Source organism: Larimichthys crocea, chromosome XVII (assembly GCF_000972845.2).
Source record: "Larimichthys crocea isolate SSNF chromosome XVII, L_crocea_2.0, whole genome shotgun sequence".
NCBI lineage: Eukaryota > Metazoa > Chordata > Actinopteri > Sciaenidae > Larimichthys > Larimichthys crocea.
This window is the reverse complement of record NC_040027.1, coordinates 12,124,715-12,135,576: the sequence shown is the minus strand read 5'-3', so window position 1 is coordinate 12,135,576 and position 10,862 is coordinate 12,124,715. Positions and strand designations below refer to the sequence as shown.

The 10,862-nt window shown below is 43.4% G+C and overlaps 1 protein-coding gene across 1 annotated transcript; it reads left to right on the top strand.

Moving 5' to 3' along the window:
- Positions 1-1,092: 1,092 nt before the first annotated feature.
- On the top strand, positions 1,093-10,299 carry rabggta (Rab geranylgeranyltransferase subunit alpha). The gene is made up of 17 exons (XM_019277652.2): positions 1,093-1,228; positions 1,419-1,459; positions 1,939-2,049; positions 3,153-3,277; positions 3,373-3,560; positions 3,651-3,908; positions 4,049-4,132; positions 4,230-4,312; positions 5,976-6,071; positions 7,734-7,839; positions 7,935-7,986; positions 8,071-8,159; positions 8,236-8,324; positions 8,415-8,531; positions 8,622-8,735; positions 8,853-8,940; positions 9,590-10,299. The coding sequence occupies exons 2-17, from the start codon at positions 1,457-1,459 to the stop codon at positions 9,736-9,738; spliced, it is 1,752 nt and encodes a 583-aa protein (XP_019133197.1). The 5' UTR covers positions 1,093-1,228; positions 1,419-1,456; the 3' UTR covers positions 9,739-10,299.
- Positions 10,300-10,862: the final 563 nt, after the last annotated feature.

The window sequence follows — 10,862 nt, the reverse complement described above, 5'->3', positions numbered from 1 at the left end:
AATGTGTTCTGCTTCTCTTGGCAGTCCTTTCTCAGTGATACCAATCAGGTCAAACAGAGTTGGGGTGCTGCTGTGGTGCATGTTGGCTCACTGGAACTCAATGGAACTGAACCAATTAATTAGTATCACTGTTTAGACTTGCTTTATATGATAATGTCATGAGAAAACTTCTGTTATGATTTGAGTTTTAATTGAAAAACTCCTGTTAGCTTCACCAACTGTTTATCTATGTAAGGATAGCAAATTTCATTACATTCAGTACAAAGGATGTATTAAATAATTTAAGTGCTATATGCGTACACATAAATTATCAGACAAAACAGTGCTAAATGTGGCTGAATTATGAAAGGTATAAGTGGTAACATGAAGAGCCGTTTGGGAGTCGAAAGAGACGGTCCTTCTTGGTGAGCTGAGTCAAATGATCCGACTCCCTAAAAAAACGAACTTCCCATCACTGGCTGTTGTTCACCGTTTTCTCCACTAGATGGCAACCACACACACACACACACACACACACACAAACACTCTCCGTGACGTTGTCATCTCTACAAGATGGAAGTAATTTCCAGATAATAATTTACTTTTTGTCTTGATTGTAAATTTATCTGGAAAATGCATTATCCCCATTTTGGTATCGCTATCTATCATGTGTCCGAAGAAGGTATGCCCTAAAGTTAAGGACATCGATTTAGTCCACAAATCAACAGAAGACAGATTTATGTTGTGCCCCTGTGCTTCCTCTTACAAATCAATACTTTATACTTTATAATATAAAAGTATATTAACCGGTACAATTTTAAAAAGAGGAAATTTCCAACTGGGTGAAAACTTCCAAACACAACAAAACTTTCCACTTAATGGGTGTGAAAATATAACATAGATACATGTATGTTTGTAAAGAAGAGACCACACTACCATGATGAGAGCTGTTCAAAGTCTGGAAATTATGAAGTGGTAACATGAAGAGCCTGAGTTTGGGAGTCAAATGATCCGACTCCCTAAAAAAAAACGAACTTCCCATCACTGGCTGTTGTTCACCGTTTTCTCCACTAGAGGGCAACAAAACACACACACACACACACACACACACACACACACACACACACACACACCGTGAGCTCGTCATCTCCACGAGACGGAAGTGAGGACTTGTAGTCGTTGGAGCTCCTGATGGTGACATGACAAATCAAACATCTGGCTGAGAAAACACAGAAACAGACGCACACAGGTGAGTGATCCGCTGCTCTGTGAATGGTAACCTGTCTCCTGTCGTCATGTTGTTGTTTTTATGAATGAGCTGCAGTTTACTGACAGCGGGGCTAAGCACCGAGCTAACTGTTTTAACCTGAATATAATATAATATATTTATAACTCTGACATGTGTCAGCTGTCTGCATGTGAACATCTCTCATCCACAGATTTTACCTGGAGGAAGTCTTCTGCACAGACACAAAGGATGGTAAGAGGCTCTGTGCTCTGTGTCCATGTTGTTTGCATGGTGTGATCAATTATTCATGATCATACCAGCTGAGTGTGTGGTGTTAAATAGAGCATAATAAAGGCACACACATGCACAAACACATAGACACATAAAGGCACACACAGACATACAAAAGGCACAAACACACAGATTACACAGCTAGGACAGTATCAAATGACCAAGATTAAGGTGTCGAGCACACACACACACACACACACACACACACCATGCATGCTCATGGGAAACACATATTACGTTCACGTGATGCTCAGAACACGGACATATGATTATAAGAAAGTTCAGGACGGTTGGGTCCAGATCTGGTGATTTTTACTATATATAAAAGGAATAAACGGTTGTGAAAAGTAAAAGTAAAGGGTCGTTCGGATTCGCAAGCAGCTGTCCCCGTGTTGTTATTTCATTGCGTTCTGGAAGGTTTTCTGTGCTTCTTGTTGCAGCACGGCCGAGTGAAGATTAAATCCACAGCCCAGCAGGAGGAGGAGAAGAGGAAGGAGCGGGAGAAGAAGCTGAAGATATACGTGGCCGCACGAGATGCATGTTTCTCAAAGGTCCTTCACATTTTTACAGGATGAGCAGGAAAAAATACAAGAAACACACTCGAATTGAGACTTTTTTAAAAGAAATCTAACATGTCGTAGCTGAAGCCTGACCCGAACCATGAACTCACTCATGTCAATACTCACCAGACCAACGTCAACTTTATTTATTTATATCGCACCTTTCATACAGAATTGTAGCCCAAAGTGCAGAGTAAAAACAGAAATAGATAAAAAACGAACAGTTCTTAAGGTAAGAGAGCAGTTGCATGAAAAACTAGAGATTAGAAGAAAAATAAAAAGCATAAAACTACAACAACAAAACAAATAATGAGAAAAATTAAGACCTATAAGGTAAAAAGCATAATTTAAGAACAGTTACAGTAAATGTAGACCTGTACAGTGAATAAGCAACAGAGATAAAGGTGCTTAAAACTCAGCAGTGAATGATCAGGCACCTTAGGTAAAAGCCAAACTAAAGAGATATGTCTTAAGTTGTTTTTTAAAGAAGTCTACAGAGGTGCAGTCCCTCAGATCCACAGGCAGGCTGTTCCAGAGATGGGGGCCGCAGTAGCTAAAAGCGGCCTCACTAAACTTCTTCGTGGAGGTTCTGGGGACAACTAGAGAGTCCAGATGCCGAGGATCTGAGGGACCTGCTCGGTACATACTTCTGTAGCATGTCAGAAAGGTAAGGTCGGTGCCAGGCCATTAAGTGATTTAAAAACCAATAAGAGAATCTAAAACGGGTAACCAGTGCAGGGTTTTAAAATCCGGCTCATATGTACCACCAAATGTATGATCAACGGCTGAAAATAGCCTCCAACAAAAGCACTTTACTCCTGTTCGAGTAATATATGTTATAAACTACAACGTCCAGCTGATTTAGGAAATTCCTGAGCTTTTTAAAGATTTGTGTTCAGTAAGAACAAATGTGCCGTGTCAGGATATAGAGACACCAGCCTTATCCTTTATATGGCAGTCTTTAAGCTACATATAACAGTTAATGTACAGTATTAAAACTAATTGTCATGTGTAGTGCTTACTGTATGTTTTCACTGACTAAGCAGCCACAGTTTGTCAGTTTCAGTCATGCTTCGTTTTCTTTCTACCCACAGAGGAAGGAGGGTATTTGGGATGACGAGGCTCTGCAGCTCACCCAGCAGCTGCTGTCATCCAACCCTGACTTCGCAACCCTGTGGAACTACAGAAGAGAGATCCTGATGCACATCGAGACCGTGAAGTGAGATCACCAGCAGTTATCCCGTCACTTTTTTTGTAAATCGTGTGAGATGTGACAGGAGATTTTATGTTTTTCTTTCTTGATATCTGCTGCAGGGACGAGGATGAAGTGCAGAAGGTTTACGAGGCCGAGTTGTCTTTTCTCGAGTCTTGCCTGAAGGTGAACCCAAAGTCTTACGGCAGCTGGCACCACCGTGGTTGGGTCTCAGCCCGCTTGCCTCGCCCGGACTGGGCCAGAGAGCTGAGCCTGTGTGATCGTTGTCTGAGCCTTGACGACCGCAACTGTAAGTCATGGATTAAAAAAAAAGACTTCCCAGTATGTCACTGTGCTGTTTCCATCCATGTCTCACACTGTGTTCTCCCCGTTCGACCAGTTCACTGCTGGGATTACCGCCGGATGGTAGTGAAGATGTCAGGTGTGCCTGTAGATCAGGAGTTGGGCTTTACCGATCGTCTTATCGGCTCCAACTTCTCCAACTACTCCAGCTGGCACTACCGCAGCACCCTGCTGCCGCTGCTCCACCCGGAGTCTCCCGAGCCCCCATCGCCGTGTCGCGAGCCTCCCCATTCCTCCCCTCCACCTTCTCCGCAAACCCACTCCCATCGCGTCTGCGAGGAGCAGCTGCTCAAAGGTAAACGACGACTCTGGCAAATATTTGTGCAGTCAGCAGCAACACCTGAGAGTGACAGACAGGGGGCAGTCTGAGGCTTTAAATGAATGTAATAGCATGGAGTCGATGTCTGATGTGTAACTCTGCACATTTCTTTTCAGAATACGAGCTCGTACAAAATGCTTTCTTCACTGACCCCAACGACCAGAGTGCTTGGTTCTACTATCGCTGGTTGCTAGGCAGAGGTATGTCTGTCTTTAACAGATATGTATGAAAGCACCTGCCAGTTTTTCTGTGCATGCAGATATTTTCTGGATTTAAGTCCCTTCTCTTTTTTAACAGCCGAACGTGAGGAGATGATCAGCTGCGTGTATGTCAGCCGGGATGAGGAGCGAGTTGCCGTCGCCTTCTCCAGGCCTGTTAACGTCAGTATCGTCTCATCCTCACAGTTTTTTTGTTTTTTTTTAACAGTTGGTTACACAAAGCTCACTTTTTTCTAAAACTCCTACATGCCGTTACCAACCTGCAGCGCGGCACAATTAGTCATCGCACTTCCTACACACCACAATGAGACCGGGTTGTTTTATTTACAAAGTCCTTCGAGTAAGTGCGATTCAAAACATATGCATAAAAAAATGTGTGCATGTATAGGACAACAACAGTGCGTCTGTCTACACGAGTTCTCCTCGTGTCTTCTCTTCTTACTTGGAATGCAGCCGTGAACTAGTTTCACTGCAAACAGTGGTTTAACATCACAGTTATGTAACCGTAAGAGCTCAACTACAGCGAGTGACTCTGTCACAGTCAGCGGTGAGTTAGTGAGTGAGGTGAATAAAACAGGAAAAGGAGCTCTTGTAAATTTAAGTTCAAGTCAACTTTATTGTCAACGCTGCCATACAGTTCAGTTCAGAGCTTTATTGTCCCTCCAGGGGAAATTTGATTTGCAGTGACAATGCAACTTACACAACAAACAATAAATAGACAAACAGTGACATAGTACAATGACGCAAAGTAAAGCAACCAAAACTTGATATAAACAATCCTAAATGAAGTTAGAATATAAGTGACAGAAGGCAAAAAGTCTATAAAAGATACAGGACATCTCTTTGTCTCTCTTCTGCAAAACAAGCAATAAACATGAAAAATAAAAATAAAGAGTTAAGTAAAGAGATTAAAAAAAAGAGTTCAGCAAATATGAAAAGATGTAAACAGTTCAAATGTAAACAGAATACAGTAATTGACTCTACATATTGCAATTAAAAACAGCATGTCATTCCCCGTCTCTCTCTCTCTCTCTCCACATTCCTGTCACTCTTCAGCTGTCTCTACACAATAAAGCTTGAAAAAAATATCTTAAAAAAAGAAAAAGCAGCTGGTTTGCATACCAGAACAATGACCTGTATAAAAGAACGTCTCTATTTCCTTCTTTTATTTTTACTAAAACAGTTTTTACTAAAAATCGTTGCCTCTCTATTCCTGACGTGGAACAAGCTCTTCATGTGGCTCAATTATCTATTATTTATGTATGTATTTGTATTTATTAGGATTATTTTTAGATGTGGCAGAATGCTGCAGAATCACAGTTTAATTTATAATCATGTTGTGAGTGTGAATTTTATGTTAAATGCTTAATGGACTGTACTTTTATACAGAGCTTTTCTAGTCTTCTCACCAGTCAAGGCGCTTTGACTTTACACTTATTCGTACACATTCACTACACTACGCTTCACTACGCCAACTGCTCATCAGACCGGAGCTAATCATTCACACACTGGTGGAGGTTTGGCGCATGCAGAGCCACAGCCGCCCGTTATGAAGAGTAAAATCCAAAGTAAATGTGCAAAATGGACTGTAACTACACACACACACACACACACACACACACACACAGATTTGTTAAATTTGTGTGAGAAATTTGAAAGATGAGTTCACTGAAGTGTCAAAGTAATAAAAGTTCCACACGGACTGCTGTGGTGCCGACTGTGTTCTGAAAGAGCTCTGGAAAAAGTCAACTCCAGTAACTACAAAGCTGTAACTTCGTGTCCGTGTGGTAACCTGTGTTCACTCCGAGACCTCTTGTCTTGTTAGGCGCAGTCCGTCGGCCTCCTGCTGGTGCTCGACGGTCAGCCCCAGCGAGTCGAGTGGAGGAGTGTGCACCCGCGCTTCAAACACAGCCCTGTGTGGGTATCCTTTTTCCATCTGCTGGTCATTGCCTGCAGGCATTATTGCTGACTGCCACTGTGTGTGATGCGTGTTGAACAGTGTGTTCCTGTTGTCTCTCACATACCACATGCTGATAAGAGGATGTGGTATGTGCATGAAGAGAAAGAGTTTTATCTCCGGCATGCTCTTGTTACCTCTACCGCAGATGTGTAGTGGGAACTCCTGTCGTGGCGTTTCTTTCTTTCTGGGACACTCGGTGTAGTCAGAAAGCTGCTGATGCATTTAAGGAGGAATCTGTTGTTGTTGTTGTTGTTGTTGTTGTTGTTGTTGTTGTTGTTGAATTCCCCACAGCTCCTCGAGTGTATCTAACTTAGCAGGCTGAGCTTTAGGCCTATAGGGAGCTCAACGTTAGTTTCATTCCAATAAGATCGTCAAATTAAAGATCATTTCCATAATCGACGTGGAATAGCGCGTGTTAATATTTTGACAGAACTATCTCAGCTCGAGGCCTTTTTAAACAACGCCACGCCGTCTTCAAGTTTGCCCAGTTGTCATGGAAATGGATCCGTTAACATGCAAGATAAAGTGGCTGTTATGAATTCATCTGTATTCATTCAAATCCATATATATTCATAATTCCATGGTAATATTATTTTTTTGCATGGAGAGGAGATGCAGCTGTGGCCAGACAGTTTCATACTGTGGTCACTCGCTGAGGCGCTCCGTGTGTGTGGACGCCTGCAGTCCGCCTCAAACTGTTTTTAATCGGTCAGGCGTGATCAAAAATTTTTTCTCCTTGAAACAGTGCTGCATGAAAAATCTGTATTTTTGAGATTCATCTCGAGTGCAATCCCACTGCTGTAAATATGGACAACTGTAGACGTGTGTTTGTAATGATTATATTACTCATGAACAAAATATAAAACATCAAGCAAGTGTAACAACACGAGACGTAGCAGCCAGCTGATATTACTGACTAGTCCAGCAGCAGTCAGCCCAGCTCGGCGTCTGTCTTTCAGACTTTTATTTCACCAGCGACTAAAAGTCAGTCCCAGATTTACTCTTGTTCGGCAGCTTCTTAGCTTCCTCCATCAACGTCTCTCTTCATTCTTTTCACCTCTATAATTATGTCCATTGAGGCTGCTGAGCCTGATTATGTTACCCACTTGCCCAGCTCCTGTTCTGGCACGACACTGGCTCTGTTCCCCTTTCAGCTCTCCAGCAGCTTCTTGCTCGCTCACTCTCTCCTTTCCCTTCAGTCTTTTTCGCCTCTGTCATTATGTCCATAAAAGCTTGCCCAGCTTTAGTTCGGGCGTGAGCCCCAAACCTGAAAACGTCTTCCTCTTCCTGGTGGTCCAAAACACCTGTGATACCGCTCTGACCTCACAGGACAGGCAGCTCGTTTGTGTTTTTTACAGTCGCCATAGATTCTCCTTCATGCAATGAAGCAGGTACTGTAACTAGATGCCACTATATGCTACACACTGGTGTCTAAAGCAAAATTATGTGAAGTGAGGAGTGATGCTCATTAATAGAATATTTTACTGTTTTATTCAGTCACACTGCCCGACTCTGTCGGTCAGCTGTATTGAGCCATGAGGGATTGCTAATTTATGTTGGACCCAAACTCTTCCGTTTGTCTTCCACTGGACATTTTGTCCTTTCTTTAACGCTCCGGCTCAGATCTGCGACCTTCCTCCTGGAACGATAAGCGACATCACGAACGAACACAATCTGACCGTGCACTGGACTGAAAAACACACTCACAGAGACTGCGCTCTGTACACAGGTGATGCATCTTTTACATGTGATCTTTACTCAGGTGTTTTCCCCTCAAGCCCCGCCCCCCTCGTCCTCACACTGTGAACTTTTGACTTCCAAAAGGTCGAACTGAGAGTTGGTGTCGGGACTCCGCTACGGATCAGGAACTTTTCAGGTACTGTCTTTAAAACAAAGGCTGCACGTTGTGGAGTTCTTTTTTACAATGCAGTAAAAACTTGAGTGTGCTCTTTCTCTGTAGGAGTGAACTCTCTGTAGAGAAGACCTCAGTGTTACAGTCGGAGCTACAATCATGCAACCAGCTCCAAGAACTGGAGCCGCTCAATAAGTGTAAGCGCACTAAACATCCACACGGCTCCTTGTTCTTACAGTTTGTACTGTAACTCTGCTGTGTTTGCCTTGGCAGGGTGCTTACTGACCATTATCCTCCTGATGAGGGCACTAGACCCCCTGGGATATGAAAAGGAGACGCTTGCTCATTTCCAAACGCTCAAAGTGAGAACTAACAGAGCCCAGTTCATGACACTGATCAGAAGAGAGACAAATGTCTGACTGAAGGATCTCGTTTTCATTGTTCTCCTTCAGGAAGTCGACTCCATGCGCTCGGCGTATTACAGCGACCTGTGCAGCAAGTTCATGATCGAGAACACCATCCTGAAAATGGAGTACGCCGAAGTGCGCGTCTTCAGCATTTCTGACAAGGTGGGTTCAGAATTCTAAAAATAAAGCACACTTGCTTCTTTGTATTTAATATAAGTACCATCTCCTCTTTTCCTCTTTATTCTCTGACAGAAACTCACGACCTTATGCCACCTGGACCAGCTGTTATTGGTCACCCACATCAATCTGTCCTCTAATCAGCTGCAGCGGCTGCCTCCTCAGTTCGCCATGTTGCAGTGCCTGGAGGTGATTCAAATCCAATTATGTGTCCCTACATGGACCTGCATGTTTTTAAGGAAAGATACTGATCACGTCTTCTTCTCCTGAGGCGTGATTAAAATGATTTCTCCACGCTTCCCGCAGGTCTTGGAGGCTGATAACAACTCCATAGAGAACCTGGAGGGAGTCTATCACCTTCCCAAGCTGGAGGAAGTCCTCTTGAAGAATAACAGTATCCTTTTAAATCATTCATATTCATTAGCCTGCCAGGGAACGTCCTGTTCTGGCTGTCTGTTCATCCTGCAGCATCACTGTCATAGAAATCAATATATATTGGCTGCGTACACTCCTCTCACAGTGTGCAAGTGACTCAAGAAATGTGTGAATCAGCCTCTGAGTGCGCAAGGCTTGCAAAAACAACCCCGCGAGCAGCAGCAGCAGCAGCAGCTGACGGCGTGTGAAGAGCGCGATGCAAAAGAGAAGGATGGTGTTTACGGAGTGTTTAGAAAATTGCAGCGGTAACGAGAGTGTTCAAGCCCCGACGCAATGAATAATTTGTTTGCACCTGAAACTGGGAGTAAATAAAATCAGCATCGCAATTTCACAGAGCAAACATCATCATTAAGGAGAGAAGACCCCCCGTCACGCCTCGATTCCCCTGATACACGAAAGGAATGTGGCCAGATTTAAGTTTTGTTTGTTTTGTGCATGTCATATTTAAAATGAATTTTTATATTTAGACAGCTGAATTAATGTCCCAGTGTTATATCTGACACGTGGCTCTTAGTTTTGCACCTCCTCTCTTCTATCTACTCATCTCTGTCATTGTTACTCAACACACACACACACAGGAAAGCTTTTTCATTAACCCGAATGCACAGAAATCTCTACACTGGCAGCTCTTCAGCCGCTGGCCTCCTGCCCCAAGCTGAAACGCCTCGATCTCCGTGGCAACCCTGTCACTCAGACGGCCAACGTCGAGGCGGAGTTAGCCGAGCTGCTGCCCTCAGTCACAGACCTCCTGCTCTGATCGGGAGTCACTGCCATCGTCACCATCCCCATCACCATCCCCATCCCTCGGTCGTCCTTCACCTTCTCTCTTGTTTGTTTGTTTGTGAAAGCGCAAGTGCTCTCGTGACTCCGTTCCACTTGCTTGGAAGAATCTCAATCACGTCGTCTCCCCCCCTTGAGGGTTTTAAAACTTCATGCTTCAGAGCGTATGTCAGAAAATCTCTAACACCTTCAGCGAAACGTCTAGATTTCTGTGTGTGTATGTGTGAGCGCGTAATAACCAATGTTGCATTTCGTGTGTGTATGTGTGAGTGCGGACGTCCTTAATACAACAAATGCATGCTAAAACACTGATAGGAGTAAAGTGACTGTAAACGGATCGGCGTGCAGCAATGCTGGCTTATTGCTTCTATAAGCAACTTAAACGAGAAGCTTATACCATGTTCAGAGCATCGCATAGTTCCCATTCACATTTTTTAAAACGGTTGTGTAAAGCATTTAATATATGACACTATACTGTTGCACAGTAAGTCACAGACCCAGTAATAAAACAGCACACATTGTGTCACTGCCTTCCAGACGTCAAGCTTCTTGTGTGTTTCTTTTGTTTGGCCGTCGTCAAATAAAAATGAACATCAGATCAAACAGAGCGAGCAACAACTTCAGACAAGATGCAGTTCTTTAAACGTCCACTTGAGGCTGGCTCCAGAAGTGAGTCAGTCTCCATAAGTCCCCATGTTCAAATGTCCAACTTCACAGCAGAAATAAACATGTTTACAGCCTGGTACAAAAAACAGTTTTGGTCTCTGTAGCTAATTTCCCCGTTCATGACAACTGTACTGAGGGTGAATTTATATAGAACTCACCTGTTCACATTATATTAAAGTTTAAAGTTATGCAGGATTAACAGAGTGGCTGCTTTGATGGACAGGTGGGTGCTGTTAGAGGTTGTTTGCAGGCTTCATTCAGCCCGCCTGACTTCACCAACACTCCAACTCTTTGCATTAGCCAGGAGGTGGCAGAGAAATAGAATAAAAAGCTTTTTATTGTCATTGTACAACAGACATACTGTAAGCACAACGAAACAGGGGGCTTCAACGAGGTGCTGCTCCTAATATACTGTAGGTAATAGTACAGTATAGA